Source organism: Phyllobates terribilis, unplaced genomic scaffold (assembly GCF_046119375.1).
Source record: "Phyllobates terribilis strain yellow unplaced genomic scaffold, ASM4611937v1 Scaffold_1__5_contigs__length_1240528914, whole genome shotgun sequence".
NCBI classification, from domain to species: Eukaryota; Metazoa; Chordata; class Amphibia; order Anura; family Dendrobatidae; genus Phyllobates; species Phyllobates terribilis.
In genome coordinates, this window is record NW_027362761.1 from 946465422 (window position 1) to 946486802 (window position 21381).

Sequence of the window (21381 nt, forward strand, 5' to 3'; positions counted from 1 at the left end):
AAGCGCCAAAACATAAACTATATAAATGTAGTATCGCTGTAATCGTACTGACCCGGAGAATAAAGCTGCCTTATCAATTTTACCACACAAGGAACGGCATAAAAAACAAAACAAAAAACAATTGCTGAATTGTTGGTTTTTGTTTATTCTGCCTCCCAAAAATCGGAATAGAAAGCAATCAAAAAATGTCAAGTGCCCAAAAATAGTACCAATAAAAACGTCAACCCGTCCTGCAAAAACTAAGAGCTCACATGACTCTGTTAGCTGAAATATGGAAAAATTATAGCTCTCAAAATATGGCGATGCAAAAACTAGTTTTAGCAAAAAAAAGAGTCTATTAGTGTGTGACAACTGGCAAACATAAAAACCCGATATAAATCTGGTATCGCTGTAATCGCACCGACCCGAAGAATAAAGTAGTCTAATCACTTACAGCACATGAGGAATGACGTAAAAAATAAACAAAACCAATTCTTCACCTGCTGCTGATTTGTTCATTGTGCCTCCCAAAGATCGCAGTAAGGCTCAGCTCACATTTATGCTGTGCTTTGCGCTGAGCGCTTACACCAGGGTTTCCATGTAAATCTCTGAAATATATGATTCAGACAGAACCCCCGGAGAAAGATTCCCTATAATGAGGCAGATTGAGGCACTGTGGATGTGTCCGGCCTGTGATCCGTCTTTTTATTAGGCGTGCATAAAAGTGCCGTTGGCCACAGTTTTGTGAACCTCTGAAAAAATGACACCGCTGAACAGAGGCCAGACGGAGTCCAGAGTAACTCTGCTGCCTTATTATAGTGAATGGATCCCTTGGGGTTTCATCTGAATTACGTCACTCAGAAATTTAAATGGAAACCCCGATATCAGTGCTCAGCATAGAGTGCGGGATAAATGGGAATATTTTACATAACATTTTGGATCAGAATAAAAGTTTTGACTCAATCCACATAAAAAGCAAGCCCCACTCAGGTCTGTCATCTGTTAACGGAAATGTAGGGGCTTCTAAGTTTACTAGTAGTACAAAGGCTCTGGAAAAGCGAAATTGCCCTTGCCCCCCAAAAGAAGTTCAACAAAATCTGTGCTCCCAAATACAAATGCCCAACCTCCCTTTTGAGACCCACAGTGTGCCTAAACCGCAGTTAGCGTCTACATGTTTGGCATTTTTGTAGCGATGAGAGCCCCCCTAATTTACGGGTGCATGTCTTCAGAAGCCCAACCTGGGCACAACGTACTGGTGAAAAAGGAAAATCCAGCTTCCACAATATAAAATCTTCTTTCTTTATTTAATCCTTTAAAAATAGAGACATGGGTACAAACCACTGGGGAAGGTTTGAGGGGAAAGGAAAAACGCAGCACACTGGACGCGTTTCGAGCACATTACATGCTCTTGAACTCAGTGGTCCATACCACGAATTTGGGATGACAAAAAAGGGTGAGCTGATTACTTCTTGGCCTATATGTTACAACGTACTGGTCACTACAATGTACTGGTCACTACAACGGCAGTTTGCAGCTTTCACTCAGAATCATCCACTGCTGCTTGTTTCTGGAAAAAAAACATGTAGTTAGAATCCTCACCACACCTGTAGATAAATTCCCAAAGGTGTATAATTTTCAAAATGGGGTCACTTGAAGCAGGATTCTGCTCTTCTAGCACTTAGGGTCTCTGTATATGGAGTCCGCATACTATTCTAGGAAAGGCAACTAGTGCTTCGTCCCTCCCGATGTGGGTAAGCAGTACTGCACAGCAACAAATAGGGTATTTCTACATTTAGCAGAATTTGTGTGACAAATTTTGGTGCCATTTTTACCTATTTCCCAGTGTGAAAATGTAAAATCTGGGGCTAAAACAGAACTTTGGTAGTAAAAATGTAATTATTCTTTCTTCACCGCCCAATCGTGTAAAATTTTGTGAGGCACAAGTGGCGTCAACATGCTCACTGCACCCCTAGATGAATTTATTGAGTTCTGCTGTTCTGGTACCGTAGGGGCTCTGACAATGTGACATGGCAGAGTCAAACCAGTCCAGCAAAATAAGAACTCCAAGAAGGCGCTTCTTCCCTTATGAGCTTTGAACTGTGCCTCAAAAGTAGTTTTCAACCACATACAGGGTATCGGCGTACAACAAATTTTGTGGTCCATTTTCTCCTGGTATGCTTGTGAAAATGAAAAAATTGGGGGCTAAAACAACATTTTTGTAGGAAAAAGATATTTTTTCATTTTCACAGATCAACGTTGTAAAATTCTGTGAAGCAACTGTGGGTTCAAGGTGCTCACCATACATCTAGATAAATTCTTTCAGGGGTCTAGTTTCCAAAATGGGATCACTTGTGGGAGTTTTCCACTGCTTAGGCACATCAGAGGCTCTACAAATGCGACATGACATCCGCATACCATTCCATCAAAGTCTGCATTCCAAACCGCCACTCCTTCTTTTCTGAGCTCTGCCGTGGGCCCAAACAGTGGTTTTCCCCCACATATGGGGTATCTGCCTACTCAGGAGAAATTGAATTTTGGGTTACATTTTCTCCTGTTACCCTTGTGAAAATAAAAAAATTGGTGCTAAAAGAGCATTTTTTGTGTGAAAAATTTGAAATTTTTATTTTCACGGCTCAATGTTATAAACTTCTGTGAAGCACCTGGGGGTTCAAGGTGCTCACCACACATCTAGATAAGTTCCCTGAGGGGTCTAGTTTCCAAAATGGTGTCATTTGTGGAGGGTTTCCACTGTTTAGGCACATCAGGGGCTCTCCAAATGCGACATGGCGTCCGCTAATTATTCCAGCAAATTTTGCATTCAAAAAGTCAAACGGTGCTCCATCCCTTCCAAGCCCTGCCGTGCCCAAACAGTGGTTTTCCCCAACATATGGGGTACTGGCATGCTCAGGAGAAATTGCACAAGAAATTTTGGGGTCCATTTTTACCTGGTACCCTTGCGAAAATAAAAAAAAATGGGGTCCAAAGTAAAATTTTTGGGAAAAAAATGTAAATGTTAATTTTTTTCTAACACATTCCAAAAATTCCAGTGAAGCACCTGAAGGGTTAATAAACTTCTTGAATGTGGTTTTGAGTACCTTGAGGGGTGCAGTTTTTAGAAAGGTGTCACCTTTGGGTATTTTCTATCATATAGACAGTCAGTTCAAATGTGATGTGGTCCCTAAAAAATGATTTTGTAAATTTTGTTGGAAAAATGAGATATCGCTGGTAGTGTTGAGCGAGTATGTTCTATTAACCCTTTCGCCGAGTATGCTCGGGCCGAGCTCCGAGTATTTACAGCTGCTCGGTGATATGTTTTAATCGCTCCCGTGTGCATGATTTGCGACTGTTTGACAGTTTTAATACATGAGAGGAATGTCTATTTCTTACACATTCCTCACATGTAATAAAGCTGTCAAACAGTTGCAAATCAAGCACACGGGAGCATTCAAACATATCACCGAGCAGCTGTAAATACTCGGTGCTCGCCCGAGCATGCTCGGAACAGAACATACTCGCTCAACACTAATCGTTGGTCAACTTTTAACCTTTATAACTTCCTAACAAAAAAAAATTAGCTTCAAAAATTGTGCTGATGTAAAGTACACGTGTCATGTGGGAAATGTTTTTTATTAACTATTTTGTGTGGTGACATATCTATCTGATTTAAGAGCATAAGAATTCAAAGTTTGAAAATTGCAAAATTTTTGCCAAATTTCCATTTTTTTTTTTCACAAATAAACGCAAGTCATATTGAAGAAATTTTACCACTATCATGAAGTACAATATGTCACAAAAAAAACAATCTAAGAATCAGTGGGATCTGTTGAAGCATTCCAGAGTTATTACTTCACAAAGTGACGCTTGTCAAAATTGTAAAAATTGGCCTGATCATGAAGGTGCAAACAGCCTTCACTGGTTAAGGGAGGAAGGGATTCACTTGGTCAGGTCACTCAGTGGATCCAACGATATTATTGGGGGAAAAAAAGTATTTTGAGAGAAATGAGGCCTGATGTACCCTTTTCCTCAAGAGCAAAGTTGGTTGAAACCACTGACATTGTCAGGACCTGATACCTACCGTATGTTATATTAGAAGGATCAGGCACATTGAATTTCAACAAGCCCAACCTTTTTTCTCATAGAGAAAAAGCTGCCAACAGTGGTTTCTAGCGGCACGCCCCGGACAAAGCCGAGGAGGCGAAACTCAAGTTGGGCAAGTGTGCAACAAACACACCTCTGGACTGAGTTCTGGATTAAGACTCTGTTCTTACTTTGCTTATTCATGGGAATCTTTTGAGGCGTTGTGCCTTTGGATAGTGGTGCTTCACTATTGGAGCCTTTTTTGGTCTCTTTCCTACCATTAGATCAGTGGGAAATGAGATCCAGTTATTACCAAAAGTTTGACATCCATATCCACTATCCAGAACTTGGACATAGCTAATTGTCCCTGCATTGGTGCAATGTATATATTAAATCACTATTTGACTCTAGGTGTTGACCTACGCCTTTCTTTAGACCTGTTGTGGCTATTTCGTGGTTTTGTGACTATTTAGGTTTTAAATTCCATTTGGTTTGTTTCTCACAGCTTACTTCCATTTAGAATTCATACGCACTTGACCAAGTTGAAATGTAAAGAGGAAAAAGGGGGATAAGGAGAGTCAGCTCACCAGTAGTAAATATACTTTGCTTCCACAGGCATCATCGCACGGAGCCGCCCTGGTTCGTGTCAAGTCAAATGCAGCACACAAAGGAGGAAGTTTCCAGCGATGTAGGTAAGTTAAAAATGATTTCTCTTTATTATGTCCAAGTTAAAAAGATTCCTAAGAAATTAACAGGAGCACCCACCACATATTCTCCCAGTTAGGATCGATGCGTTTCGACTCCGTCATGATCATGACTAAGGCTAACTGAGTCAAAACGCATTGACCAAGTTCAGCGTGCACGATTGTGTGAGGCTGGTAGAAATCGCTATCAATAATAGGATACTTCAGCTGACAGCTATGGAAGTGTATATATTGTCTACTGCAACTTAGATCTGCTAGCAGTGCTCATAGACTTCGGAATAATTTATTAAATTGCAGAGTCCAGATATGTAGAGACAACCCAGGTTGGTAAACCTAGTACAGTATACATTAAGTCTCCATTCATTTTAGAAAAATTCATTCTCATCTCACTACAGTTTGCCAGAAATTACATAGGGAACTTAGGCCCATAGGTCTGTTTTTTTAAGAAACAAGAGAGATCTAACTACTTGCAAATCAGCGTCCTTTGCTTCACAAACACCAGCAATGTCAAAAAGGTACCTGGAAACAGTATACTGACCTGACTGAATCATTGTTCTCACAACAGGAAAACACCATGTGTTGTGCACACGCCCAGGCTAACTGGCGTGTGCGTGATTTAGTGATTCCACTGTGCCATGAACCGGAGAGTGCTTGGAGGGGCGTAACTAAGTGTCAACCCGATCCGACCAAGGTCGCACGACGGCTAACGACGCCCTGCACCAGGGAGGAAGCAGGTGCTACTCCAGGCCAGACCCCGGACACGGCTGTTGACCCACACCGGGGAATACAGGAACAGGCAGGTTAGGCTGGCACACAGACAGGTGGGTATTGGCAGGCACGGCTGGCATGCAGACAGGTGGGCACTGGCAGGCACGGCTGGAGTGCAGACAGGAGGATACCGGCAGGCACGGCTGGTATGCAGACAGGAGGGTACTGACAAGTACGGCTGGCGTGCAGACGGGGAGGTACTAGCAGGTTGGAGCACAGGCTGGATAGGGTCCAGTACAGACTGGGATTCAGGAACAGAATCGCAGATGTGGTAGACAAGCAGAGCAGAGAGGAAAGGCAGGAGCGGTGGGCAAGGCGGAGCAGAGAGGTACCGCCGGAGCGGTGAGCAAGCAGAGCAGGGAGAAACCGCCGGAGCGGTGAGCAAGGCAGAGCAGGCAGGAACCACCAGTGTGGTGAGCAAGGCAGAGCAGGCAGGAACCGCCGGAGCGGTGAGCAAGGCAGAGCAGGTAGGAACCGCCGGAGCGGTGAGCAAGGCAGGAACCGCCAGAGCAGTGAGCACGGCAGAGCAGGAAGGAACCGCCGGAGCGGTGAGCAAGGCAGAGCAGGCAGGAACCGCCAGAGCGGTGAGCAAGGCAGAGCAGGCAGGAACCGCCGGAGCGGTGAGCAAGGCAGAGCAGGCAGGAACCGCCGGAGCGGTGAGCAAGGCAGAGCAGGAAGGAACCGCCGGAGCGGTGAGCAAGGCAGAGCAGGAAGGAACCGCCGGAGCGGTGAGCAAGGCAGAGCAGGCAGGAACCGCCGGAGCGGTGAGCAAGGCAGAGCAGGCAGGAACCGCCGGAGCGGTGAGCAAGGCAGAGCAGGCAGGAACCGCCGGAGCGGTGAGCAAGGCAGAGCAGGCAGGAACCGCCGGAGCGGTGAGCAAGGCAGAGCAGGCAGGAACCGCCGGAGCGGTGAGCAAGGCAGAGCAGGCAGGAACCGCCGGAGTGGTGAGCAAGGCAGAGCAGGCAGGAACCGCCGGAGTGGTGAGCAAAGCAGAGCAGGCAGGAACCGCCGGAGCGGTGAACAAGGCAGAGCAGAGAGGAACCGCCGGAGCGGTGAGCAAGGCAGAGCAGGAAGAAACCGCCGGAGCGGTGAGCTAGGCAGAGCAGGAAGGAACCGCCGGAGCGGTGAGCAAGGCAAAGCAGGAAGGAACCGCCGGAGCGGTGAGCAAGGCAGAGCAGGAAGGAACCGCTGGAGCGGTGAGCAAGGCAGAGCAGGAAGGAACCGCTGGAGCGGTGAGCAAGGCAAAGCAGGAAGGAACCGCCGGAGCGGTGAGCAAGGCAGAGCAGGAAGGAACCGCTGGAGCGGTGAGCAAGGCAGAGGAGGAAGGAACCGCCGGAGCGGTGAGCAAGGCAGAGCAGGAAGGAACCGCAGGAGCGGTGAGCAAGGCAGAGCAGAGAGAACAGGGCTCTGTTCACACTGAACAGACTGGAAGGGAAAAGCAGAACCAGATACACACAAGGTACTTGCAATGAAGTAGCGAGAGGACTCCAAACTCACATCAGAAGTACAGAGACTACGAGTAGGAGTAGGTGCAGGTTCAGACACTGCAGGAAAAGGGAAGGTACGGATACAGAGACAAACAGGCTAGGAGAGTGTTCAGACAGGCCTGGGAATACAGCCCCCAGGTTGGCGGACAGGCAAGAACAGAACGGGACCTGGCACATCAGAGGCAAGGAGCCCTCTGAAGGTAAGAGTTGCTCAGGCACCAGCTTCAGGGTGGAGCTGGTTTAAATATCCAGTGACAGACAGCAATAGGCTGGAGACGCATTAGGGGTGTGCCCACAGCAGCTACAAGAAACAGGAAGTAACCGGGCCGCCGCTCTAAGCAGTCAGGACAGGGACAAGCAGACAGCAAGAACAGAAGCCAGGCTGGCAGATTGGACTGAAGATTAAGTTTGCGATCTTGCATAGTGGGAGATGGTGCACTATGCAAGTACGCCGCCAGGTATGTTACACCATGTTTTAATCTAGTCCATCTATACAAATGAACGTGAATGGTAATTCTGCCGTTTCATACAGACCAGTTCCAAAACTGCTTGACACAACTCTCAGAGACCTTGTTTTGTCTAAGCGAGACTTGGAAAGCATACTTCCGAAACATGAGTCACTGGGAAAAATCTATAGTGAAGTCATACTTGGACCTTATCATTACTTTAGTTTATGAACAAGAAGCAAAAAGAAGTCTATGGAGATTCACACACTTAAGTGTCTCATAGCAGCCCTTTCCTTGCTTTCTATACACATTTGTCCTTACTTGGCCTGGACAACAATGGCCATAATCTCAACAAGATCTACCGTAGAAGTTAAAGAATAACAGTAGTTTTAATTTTTATTTCATAAATCAATAGTACACATGAAAATAAGCAACTTTTTAATATATCTTAGAAGAAAAATTGGCTTCATTCTCTGCCAAAATTAATCAGTCATTATCACAATTCTCAATTCTGAGGTAAAATCTGTATTCAGAGAAGACAGATTTTCCCATTATTGAGATAGGAGATGGCAGCAGCTACGGGTCAGATTCTATGTAGATAGAAGGGTGAGGAGGAGCTACAGGCAGAGCTCCCCCCCTATCTACATAGAACCTTATCAGTAGTAACTGCCATCTCCTATCTCAGTAATGGGAAAGTCAGTCTTCACTGAATACAGATTTTACCTGCCTTTTTTAAGCATGGCAAAAAGAAAAAAAAACACCCCACACTGAACGTGTGAGACTACACCCATAGAAATATTTGCCCCTTTCACACATCATTCATCTTGGCAATAACAGTATCAGTGGAGTAATGGCAAGGTAGGGATTGGAGTGTAGAAGGGTGGTTGACACAGGTGAAAAATTCTGTAAGGGCACAAACATTTTATTCCTCCCCCACTGTCAAAATGATTGAAGGACCAACACACAGATCTAGGCCAATGGTGGCACGCAGAGCCCTCCCAGGGGCACGCGCGCCATATCCTCAGCACTAGAACCGCCGCCACTCTCCTCTGCATGCCCGCCATCCCATCAGGCTGCGCGGGGTGAGGAGGGTGAGAGTGGTGGCGCTAGCGCTAAGGGGATGGGGCTAGCGCAGGGGAGAGTGGCGGCGGCGCTAGTTCCCACAGGTAGGACTATGATATATGAAAAGACCAGACCAGCAGGGGAACGGGCAGAGGTGAGTAGTTATTTGCTTATTTTTTTTAATGTAGGGCCATTATACCGTATGGAGCACTATGTGGGCAAATTTTACAGTATGGAGCATTATTTGAGCACATTATACTGTATGCAGCACTATGTGGTGCCCATTACATTATATTGAGCACTATGTGGGGCCATTATACTGTATGAAGTACTATGTAAGGCCAATGTACTGTATGGAGCACTATGTGGGGCCATTATACTGTATTTAGCACTATGTGGGGCAATTATACTGTATGGAGCACTATGTGGGGACATTATACTGTATACAGCTCTATGTGGGGCCATTATACAGTAAGGAGCACTATGTGGGGCCATTATACTGTATGGAGAACTATGTGGGGCCATTATACAGTATGGTCCATCATGTGGTGCCATTATACTGTATGGAGCACTATGTGGGGCAATTATACTGTATGGAGCACTATGTGGGGACATTATACTGTATACAGCTCTATGTGGGGCCATTATACAGTAAGGAGCACTATGTGGGGCCATTATACTGTATGGAGAACTATGTGGTGCCATTATACTGTATGTCGCACTATGTGGTGCCATTATACTGTATGTCGCACTATGTGGTGCCATTATAATGTATGGCACACTATGTGAGGCCATTACACTGTATGGAGCACTATGTAGGGGCCATTATACTATATGGCGCACTATGTGTTTCCATTATACTGTATGGCGCACTATGTGGTGCCATTATACAGTATGGAGCATTATGTGGGGCCATTATACTGTATAGAGCATCATGTGGTGCCATTATACTGTATGGCGCACTATGTGGTGCCATTATACAGTATGGCGCACTATGTGGTGCCATTATACTGTATGGAGCACTATGTGGGGGCCATTATACTGTATGGCGCACTAAGTGGTGCCATTCTACTGTATGGCGCACTATGTGGTGCCATTATACTGTATGGAGCACTATGTGGGGGCCATTATACAGTATGGAGCATTATGTGGGGCCATTATACAGTATGGAGCATTATGTGGGGCCATTATACAGTATGGAGCACTATGTGGGGCCATTTATACTGTAGAGAACACTATGTGGGGCCATTATACTGTATGGAGCACTATGTGGGGTCATTATACTGTATGAAGCACTACGTAAGGCCATTATAATGTATGGAGCACTATGTGGGGTCATTATACTGTAGAGAGCACTATGTGGGGCAATTATACTGTATGGAGCACTATGTGGGCACATTATACTGTATGGAGCACTATGTGGGCACATTATACTGTATGGATAACTATGTGGGGCCATTATACTGTATAGAGCACTACGTGGGGCAATTATACTATATGGAACACCATGTGGGGCCATTATAGTGTATGGAGCACTATGTGGGGCTTATTACACTGTATGGAGCACTATCTGGGGCCCATTATACTACACTCCCTGACAGAAGTTATGTCGCTTATCCATGTTATGTAAATAAAAGCTTATAACCTGACGTTAAATTCATCCATTGGTTTTATAAATTACTCTTTAGAAAGCTGAAACCCTCCCAAATTTGGTTTAGGTTAAGAAAATAAATTGGCATCAATGCTAAAATATTGATCATTTAATGAACACAGAACGGACAGATTTTGGCAAGACAAAAGTTTTGTCGCCTGGTCATATAATGCTCCCAATCCTAGTTTACATCCTCACCAGTGCTCAGTAAATGATTGGTTAATTAGTGGGTGTGTATAAAAAGAAACCCAGCACCCCAGACCTTCACTTGAACGGCAACTTGAGCTCTGACAACATGCCAAAAATCCACCAAAGCCTTGATTATCAAGAGGCTGAAGACCAGATCCACTGCAGAGGTGGCTGGCACCTTTAATGTGTCTCAACGTCAAGTACAAAGAATTAAAAAAAGATTTGAAGAGACTGGAGATGTGTTTGACAAGCCCAGGTCCGGCAGACCCTGCAAGACAACTGCTCAGGAGGAACGTTTGTTGGTTAGAAAATCCAAAGCAAACCCCTCTTCCACTGCAGCAGAGCTCCAAGAGGCCTGGTCACCTCAAGTCCCTGTGTCAACTAGAACAGTTTGTAGGATTCTGTCTCGAAATGGCCTCCATGGTCGAATCAGTGCCCAGAAGCCAGCACTAAACAAAAGGCAAATAAAAAACCGTGTCATTTGCAAAGTCCCACAGCCTGCTAAACAGATGGACGCTGGAAAAGTGGCAGAAGGTGGATTTCTCTGATGAGTCTTCAGTAGAATTACACCACAGCAACCGCAAATACTGCAGGAGATCTACTGGAGCCCGTATGGATCCAAAATACACCCAGAAAACAGTTAAATTTGGTGGTGGAAATATCATGGTCTGGGGTTACATTCAGTATGGGGGTGTGCGAAACATTTGCAAGGTGGAAGGCAATATCAATAGCCTAAAATATCAAGAAGTATTAGCTACCTCTTACATTCCAAATCATAAAAGGGGTCAAATTCAGCAGCAGGATGGTGCACCATCTCATACATCCATCTCTACAACAAAGTTCCTCCAGGCAAAAAAGATCAAGGTGTTCAAGGACTGGCCAGCCCAGTCACCAGACATGAACATCATTGAGCATGTTTAGGGTAGGATGAAAGAGGAAGCTTGGAAGACAAAACCAAAGAATCTAGATGAACTCTGGGAGGCATGTAAGACTGCATTCTTTGCTATTCCTGATGACTTCATTAATAAATTGTATGAATCATTGTTGACCCGCATGGATGCAGTCCTTCAAGCTCATGGAAGTCACACAAAATATTAAATATGACTCTAATAGCACCACAACTTTATTCACCAATGTTATGCAACATATATTTGCATTTTAAGATAATTATTTGTTTGAATATCACATTACTTTCTGTGGGCGACAAAACTTTTGTCTTGCCAAAATCTGACCACTCTGTGTTCATTAAATGATCAATATTTCAGCATTGATGGTAATTTATTTTCTTAACCTAAACCAAATTTGGGAGGGTTTCAGCTTTCAAAAGAGTAATTTATAAAACCAATGGATGAATTTAACGTCAGGTTATAAGCTTTTATTTACATAACATGGATAAGCGACATAACTTCTGTCAGGGAGTGTATATGGAGGACTATATTGGGCCCATTACACTGTATGGAGGACTATGTGGGGCCTAATATACTGTATGGAGAACTATGTGGGGTCCATTACACTGTATGGAGGACTATGTGAAGCCTATTACACTGTATGAAGCACTATTTGGGGTCTATTACACTCTATGGAACACTATTTTGGGCCCATTACGCTGTATGGAAGACTATGTGGGGCCCATTATACTGTATGGAGTACTATGTGGGGCCCATTATACTGTATGGAGCACTATGTGCGGCCCATTGCACTGTATGGAGGACTATGTGGGGCCCATTATACTGTATAAAGCACCATGTGGGGTCCATTTCACTCTATGGAGCACTATGTTGGGCCCATTACACTGTATGGAGGACTATGTGGGGCCCATTGCACTGTATGGAGGACTATGTGGGGCCATTATAATGTATGGAGGACTATGTGGGGCCATTATACTGTATGGAGGACTTTTTGTGCCCATTATACTGTATGGAGGGCTGTGTGGGGATTACAGTTGGGGCATCATACTGTGATGGGGTCACCATTCTTCGTCAAGGGGATTGAGGGGTAGAATAGGGTCAACATACTGTGCGTGTGGTGGGTACGGTGGAGGATTTCACTGTGGAGGTATCATACTGTGTTTGCGGGCATGTTTGTTTACTTTATTATCTGTTTTGTTCAAGGCTTTTTATCCTTTGATATTACTTATTTAAAATTACTTATTTAAATTAGGCCATTGGGCCATATGCTTTTTACTGCTCTTACATAACATTAAATTATTCCAAAATAATTCCAAAAGTTAATCGTTTTATTTGATAAGGAAAAACTTCAATTGTAGACATTTTTTAACAAATATCAAGGTTGGCCTTTTAATTTTGGCCCTCTGTGTATTTGAGTTTGACATTCCTGGCTTAAAGGGTTATTCTCATCATGATAAAGGGTTACATTTGCAAAGAGGTGGTAAAAACAACCAACTTTGCAATTTTACTTTTGATTAAAAATCCTCTGCATTAGCAAAAACAGACCTCCTCTGCAATCGGTAGCTATTATCTTAGGTTTGGAGTGCAGCCCTTACAAGCTCTTGGCTATAGACTCTATAGCGCGCTAATGTACGAGTTTTTTTTCTAAACTAAAACCTCAGTATTCAGGTTAAATTGCAATAAATAAGTGGGTTTTGGATTGCAGTTTGGGTACTCGGTCTGTAAAAGGTTCACCGTCACTGAATTCTATGCAATCATTAATGTGTGGCCAGCAAGCCTTCCCTTTTCTTCTAGCAGGCCACTCACTGTTGGCAGCAGTCCATATGCAGAACACAGCAGTCGAGATGACTTTGTCATGATTTTCTACTGAGATGGCAACTGAGAAAGCAATCAATATAATCATTGCACTCTCCCACTGCTTCACGCCGCTCCACTCACTGGTAATTTTTTGAGAAGTGACACAGAGACCTGCTAGGAAATCAAATTTAAAAAAGTGTTTATACTAAACTTTTACGTTTTTCTAACCCCAACTAAGGATAGTAATAGGGCTACGGTTAGGGTAATAAAATCATTCAAGAATATCTCTTTAGTAGTGATGAATGTGTATATTAATAACAGTGCCTAACGTAATGCTGCTAAACCACTAGGATGAGTAAAAACACACTAGGATTTTTCAACAGATTTTAAATAGGAACTTTAAAATTCCATAATAGAACTTCACCCCTTTACCAGCTGCCTGTCCCATGATGTCACAGTATAATGATCAATGTATCGATATGTGACTATCTTAAAGGGGTTGTCCACTACTATTTAAAATATGGCAAAGCGTTTTTAGGATGAAAAGCAAGTTCTTTATAATTACCTCCCTCTGCCTTTTCTGCCTGTGAGCGGCGCTATCACTGGCCGCTCACAGGCAGCACGTGACCCCAAGCTGACGTCCCATCTATTGAGGCGTGACTCAGAGCTGGGGTCCCCGCGGTGGCTGCAGGTTTGGGGGCGGGGTTACCCCACCGCGTCACACCCAGCATCCACCGCGCACTTTCCCAATGAATGGGGAGAGGCAGATCGTGCAGTGGATGCCGGGTATGACGCGCGGGGATAACCCCGCCCACAACCCAGCAGCAACCGTGAAACGCGGAAGAGAGAGACCCCCGTCAGCGGATGTCAGAGCCGGCTGCAGCAGGGGCTCACGTGCTGCCTGTGAGTGGCCAGTGATAGCGCCGCTCACAGGCAGAAAAGGCAGAGGGAGGTAATTACAAAGCTGCTTTTCATCATAAAAACGCTTTGGCATATTTTAAATAGTAGTGGACAACCCCTTTAACTTGTCATGTACTAAACAAGTCTGGTCTTACACATCAGACAGCCATCTCTCTTGACTCCTCCATAGACAGGAACGTTCAGCACCACGGCTGTGTGCCTGCGCACTCTACGAGAGTGTTGCTGCCAAACTCCTCTTGAAACGGCTTGTCTTCCTGATAACAAAAGAAATGGCTGTGGAAATTCAAAGGCAGGATCCTCTTCTCCCCCGACAACATCTGATGGGGGACAGTCTAGCTGAATTCGGACAACAGTTTCTTATGTGAATGGGGAGCTTTCAAGAGGATCTGCCATCTTATCAAAAGTGGCCAATTTCTGCTCCTTTTTTAAACTCGCTGCTCCCCTGAATATGTTGTTTTTATTTAAAATCCGCCATATTTTTCCTGAGGGATGGGCCTATATAGTTAGTGTTAATTTTGATAGTGTCTTTAGACTGCTCTGCATTATTATCCTGTGAGCCATGCCCCTTTAGTAAAGACCATAACAATTAACACTTAATACAAAGGACCATATCTCTGGAACATTATGGTAGAAAAAACTAAACAAGTAAAAGCAAAACCTGGCCATTTCTTAACCTGATGACACTCCTCATTGAAATTATTTGGATGTTCATGTAAAGCAATGCACTGAGTCCTTCAAAGCAAGCGATTCTCTTTGTAGCTGCTCTCCCTTTAAAACAGAGCATCAGGGGACAGGACCCTGTCTCTATTACCTCAGTAAACCCAGGTATCAGGGGACAAGACCATTTCTCTATTACCTCAGTAATCCCAAGTTTCAGGGGACAAGACCCTGTATCTATTACCTCAGTAAGTCCAAGCATCAGGGGACAGGACCCTGTCTCTATTACCTCAGTAAGTCCAAGTATCAGGGGACATGACCCTGTCCCTATTACCTCAGTAATCCCAAGTATAAGGGTACAGGACCCTGTCTCTATTACCTCCGTAAGCCCAAGTGTCAGGGGACAAGACCCTGTCCCTACTACCTCAGTAAGCCCAAGTATCAGGGGACAAGACCCTGCCCCTATTAACTCAGTAAGCCCAAGTATCAGGGGACAAGACCCTGTCCCTATTACCTCAGTAATCCCAAGTATCAGGGTACAGGACCCTGTCCTTATTACCTCAGTAAGTCCAAGTATCAGGGGACAAGACCCTGTCCTTATTACCTCAATAAGCTAAGTATCAGGGGACAAGACCCTGTCCCTACTACCTCAATAAGCTAAGTATCAGGGGACAAGACACTGTCCCTATTACCTCAGTAATCCCAAGTATCAGGGTACAGGACCCTGTCCCTATTACCTCAGTAAGCCAAGTATCAGGGGACACGACCCTCTCCCTATTACCTCAGAAATCCCAAGTATCAGGGGACAAGACCCTCTCCCTATTACCTCAGAAATCCCAAGTATCAGGGGACAAGACCCTCTCCCTATTACCTCAGAAATCCCAAGTATCAGGGGACACGACCCTCTTCCTAGTACCTCAGAAATCCCAAGTATGAGGGGACAAGACCCTGTATCTATTACATCAGTAATCCCAAGTGTGAGGGGACAAGACCCTGTTCCTATTACCTCAGTAATCCCAAGTGTCAGGGGACAGGACTCCATCTGTATTATTCCAGTATGCCCAAGTAAAGGTAACTAAATATGGGTCTTCTGAACCAGACACTCCATTAGGCATGTACTTACTCTTTAGAAACAAAATACCCGTTTTCAATAGTATGTTTATGTAACAGTTTGTGTATTCTTATCTCAGATACATTAATGAATTACATTTCTGTGGAGCACAAAGTCAATATTGGAAGCTGAATTTTGACCAAAAGCATATTTGGAATTCTTGGCACAACATTTGCAGGATTATTCATATATCCCTGGAGAGCCCCTTTACCTTGAATGGGGTGACCAAATTCACAAGTCAATGTTATGTTAAAATGCAGCTGAATTAAACTAGATGACAGGTAACAATAACAATGTATTTATTATAGTGGGTTCACAAATCATCTGCACTCAATAACTAAATAAATCTATTTTGTAGTTCCTATTGCTACTTTCATTAACCTTCTATTACAAAAACATTTAATGATTTCTTTATTGCAATTAAGTGTTGCTCTATTGATTGTAAAAATAATGTTTAATCCCAGCCTGCCTGTACCCGAACTAGTCCGGAGGTGTGTTGGTATCACGCCCACAGCATCGTCATGGGCAAACAAGCGCAGACAGGGAGAAGGAGAAGAGGGACACCGCATCCTCCTCCCCTGTAAGAAAACTGCAGGGATGAGTGATGGCGCTGCCGGACTAGTCTGGATACAGGCGTCTGGGATTAAACATTATTTTTCACACAATGCTGATAACGAGTTTCTTATACATTATAGGAGTAAATCCACTTGACAGGTTCCTTTCAATAAGGCTCAGTCACAGTTTTACTGTGTAGAATCCATGCAAATAAGCATAATGCAGATTTTAAAATCCATAGCACAATCATCATTCTGTGCGTGAGAACCCACTCTCATTTTGTCCTTAACTGCCCAATAGCAGTTTTTCACAATATTTTTTATTTAATTTTTTTTTTTTAAAAAAGCTTGTTTTTATTGAATAGAAACATTTACATACATGTATCAATGCAAATAATACCCAAAACATATATACTAGTGACAATGATTAACCAAAGCCTATTATCATATGCATGCTATGCTGTTATGAGATGGTGGGTAAGGAAAGTACCTATTCCAGGCACAATTACATTGATTAAAAGGAAAATAAACTAAAAACTGGGAGCGGGGAGGGAAAGAGGGGAAATGAGGATATGTCTGAAACGGGTACAACTCTTGCATATTGATCACCCAACATGGGTGCAGAACCTTAAACCCTCTTTGAGAGTTGTGCAGGACCCACCGACACCAGAGCAGATCCCCAACACCCAGAAGCGTCTCTACGCAGAGCAAATTACATTTTTTTTAAATTTGAAAGGGCTCAAAGTCTCTGTAGTCTGACCACTTTCTGATCCCTAAATAACATGGTTGCTGAACTTCATATTATCTCCCAAGATAAATGAAAGCAGAAAAACAAGCTACAGTAAATACAGGACTGTACAAATTGCCCTTCTATTGCACAATCCAGCTCAGCTCACACTCATTCACAAAGTATTAGAACAATAATTGAAAGTTGATAAATATGGGGTAAATCATAATCAATGTAGCTGGCGTCACTCAAGAAATTGCCCAACTTAGAAGCACCTGGCCCTCACTGGGAAAAGATGTATCTAATACGATGTACTTTCTATGTAGCAGCGTAATACAGATTTTACTGTTTCACAAGTTCAGATCTTGAAAATTTTCTTACAAATTACCCCAAGAGCCTGATGAATAATTAATATATTTTTAGAAAGGAGTACTCACTGCCTGCGGTATAGCTGACCTCTCCGACCTGTGGAAGTACATCAGCATCTTGGATGATTTGTAAAACACCTACAGTACGGACAGAGGCATCCATTCCTACTGAACTCTCATTCACCGTGACGTCACTGGCTCCTGTTATTTGATTGGTTGGTGGTCCTACTGAACCATCAAAGTCTGGAGTGATGTCATCTAAGCAATCTGCATTGGGCTGTTAGGAAAAATATATAAGATGTTAGTTTCAAAATCTAATATAAACTATATTTAAAGGGTTATTCACATCTTCATAAGTGGATATTGTAAGATAGTGCTTAGGAAATACAATCTATTTTGAAATTTACCGCTTATTAAAATTTTTAACGGTTCTTGACATTTTAAAAGGTTTATTTTGTTTACAGCAGAAGATGTGCAGTACTTGCATGCTGTTTTCTATTGAGCTTGTAAGCAAGGTTTTAAAGATGATCAGGATCACAGGAGTGACCCAATACTTCATAATCCAACCTAGGCGCAGTTCTTAAAAGCTAGTTTGCAGCGATGGTCGGTCTCCTAGTCAACAAGCTATAGACTAAAGAAAAGTGCTAATATCTCAAAAATGGATGCAAATTTTAATAAGCAGTAAATTGCAAAAGTGCTTATTTTATAATTACTGTCTGACAATATCCATCTATGAAGATGGGAATAACCCTTTAACATCATTGTATTGTGATATCGGTGATACTATCCTTCAAGTCTTTCAGGTTCAAATTCATGAAACTAAATGACACCCAGCAAGAATGTAAATGAGGTAGGGAGCAAAAGCTCAACCAAGAAATGAACACATATGTCTGTGCTAGGTAGACACCAAATAATATTTAATTAGGATGTAGTGTAGTGTGAAAGAGCAAGTTTTATAAAACATCAAAATCACAGTGTGTGCAATCATAGGTGCTTCACATACAGTACAGACCAAAAGTTTGGACACACCTTCTCATTTAAAGATTTTTCTGTATTTTCATGACTATGAAAATTGTACATTCACACTGAAGGCATCAAAACTATGAATTAACACATGTGGAATTATATACTTAACAAAAAAGTGTGAAACAACTGAAAATATGTCTTATATTCTAGGTTCTTCATAGTAGCCACCTTTTGCTTTGATGACTGCTTTGCACACTCTTAGCATTCTCTTGATGAGCTTCAAGAGGTAGTCACCGGAAATGGTCTTCCAACAATCTTGAAGGAGTTCCCAGAGATGCTTAGCACTTGTTGGCCCTTTTGCCTTCACTCTGCGGTCCACCTCACCCCAAACCATCTCGATTGGGTTCAGGTCTGGTGACTGTGGAGGCCAGGTCATCTGGCGTAGCACCCCATCACTCTCCTTCTTGGTCAAATAGCCCTTACACAGCTTGGAGGTGTGTTTGGGGTCATTGTCCTGTTGAAAAATAAATGATGGTCCAACTAAACGCAAACCGGATGGAATAGCATGCCGCTGCAAGATGCTGTGGTAGCCATGCTGGTTCAGTATGCCTTCAATTTTGAATAAATTCCCAACAGTGTCACCAGCAAAGCACCCCCACACCATCACACCTCCTCCTCCATGCTTCACGGTGGGAACCAGGCATGTAGAGTCCATCCGTTCACCTTTTCTGCGTTGCACAAAGACACGGTGGTTGGAACCAAAGATCTCAAATTTGGACTCATCAGACCAAAGCACAGATTTCCACTGGTCTAATGTCCATTCCTTGTGTTCTTTAGTCCAAACAAGTCTCTTATGCTTGTTGCCTGTCCTTAGTAGTGGTTTCCTAGCAGCTATTTTACCATGAAGGCCTGCTGCACAAAGTCTCCTCTTAACAGTTGTTGTAGAGATGTGACTGCTGCTAGAACTCTGTGTGGCATTGACCTGGTCTCTAATCTGAGCTGCTGTTAACCTGCGATTTCTGAGGCTGGTGACTCGGATAAACTTATCCTCAGAAGCAGAGGTGACTCTTGGTCTTCCTTTCCTTGGGCGGTCCTCATGTGAGCCAGTTTCTTTGTAGCGCTTGATGGTTTTTGCAACTGCACTTGGGGACACATTCAAAGTTTGCCCAATTTTTCGGACTGACTGACCTTCATTTCTTAAAGTAATGATGGCCAATCGTTTTTCTTTACTTAGCTGCTTTTTTCTTCCCATAATACAAATTCTAACAGTCTATTCAGTAGGACTATCAGCTGTGTATCCACCAGACTTCTGCACAACACAACTGATGGTCCCAACCCCATTTATAAGGCAAGAAATCCCACTTATTAAACCTGACAGGGCACACCTGTGAAGTGAAAACCATTTCCGGTGACTACCTCTTGAAGCTCATCAAGAGAATGCCAAGAGTGTGCAAAGCAGTCATCAAAGCAAAAGGTGGCTACTTTGAAGAACCTAGAATATAAGACATATTTTCAGTTGCTTCACACTTTTTTGTTAAGTATATAATTCCACATGTGTTAATTCATAGTTTTGATGCCTTCAGTGTGAATGTACAATTTTCAAAGTCATGAAAATACAGAAAAATCTTTAAATGAGAAGGTGTGTCCAAACTTTTGGTCTGTACTGTACACTGTCACAGAGACCACACCATGTCTGTAATTAGAGAGAGGCATCACAGAGAGATGTCCCTGAAGAAGGTAAGAGACACTTGGGTTTTTGATGTTGAGCTCACTGACATGAACAGGAAAAAATAAGTCTTTCCTTAGGGAGAGTCTTTGCGCAATTGGTCGACTCTCTTTGCAGTGATGAATCTGTGCAAGATGATGTAAGCAAGAAATTTTGTCATATGTCATTTTGTCAATAAAATGTTTGTTATCAACCACAACTATAGATAGCTATGCTGTAGAAACAAACCTGTGACCTAGTCTCACGGTACTTACCTGCACGCAACCTCTGATCCTCACAAGATCTCCATCTCTACTCCCCTCTTATCTCCCACACTCCTTACTCTGGAACTCTCTACTCCAACATATCAGACTCTTGCCTACCATGGAAATCTCCAATAGGAACTTGAAGACCCACCTCTTCCGACAAGCCTACAACCTGCAGTAACCCTCGCTCCACCATACCGCTGCACGATCAGCTCTACCCTCACCAACTATATTATCACCCATCCCTTGTAGATTGTGAGCCCACGCGGGCAGGGTCCTCGCTCCTCCTGTACCAGTCGGTGTCTTGTATTGTTCAAGATTATTGTAACTGTTTTTTATTATTATGTATACCCCTTTCACATGTACAGAGCCATGGAGTAAATGGCGCTATAATAATAAATAATAATAATAGTGAATAGAGGGATGACAAAATTGCCTACATGACACACATTATTTATAATAATAATAATAATAATTTTTATTTATATAGCGCCAACATATTCCGCAGCACTTTACAATTAAGCGGGGACATGTACAAACAATCAATTCAATACAAGGTGAGACAGTTTAACAGTTACATTAGGAGTGAGGTCCCTGCTCGCAAGCTTACATTCTACACGGAAATGGGGGGACACAATAGGTGGAAAGTGCTTGTTATTTCAGGTCTGGCAATTATAATAAGTCGGGATTATCATATAAAGCTGTATGATCCGGTCATCAGCCTGTATGTTAAAGTGCAATACTCAATTACCGAGTGCAGCTATCGTGTGCATGGAGGGTGTAGAGACAGATGAACTGTAGGGGGCAGATTCTGAGTAGTATTTAGGAGTATAAATAGTATTTAGTATTTCTATAAAGATACTATTTTACACCAACACATACTGACTTGGTACTATCACTGGTCTATGGTACTGACCTATAGAATAATATTTCTCTATCACATGGAGAAATGAGTCTGTACAGTCAGGGTCCCTTCTAGTCATTGGTAAGTGGGCTTACAGACTTTTGATCAAGCAAGATACACCATGTAGTTCACAT

At 43.2% G+C, this 21381-nt stretch overlaps 1 protein-coding gene across 1 annotated transcript in view; it reads right to left on the reverse strand.

Moving 5' to 3' along the window:
- RNF150 (ring finger protein 150) overlaps positions 1–21381 on the reverse strand; it is a 230926-nt gene that overhangs the window by 32248 nt on the left and 177297 nt on the right. Inside the window, exon 6 of the mRNA XM_073642115.1 lies at positions 17476–17683. Within this exon, the coding sequence (XP_073498216.1) occupies positions 17476–17683 (208 nt within the window). The remainder of the gene's footprint in view (positions 1–17475; positions 17684–21381) is intronic.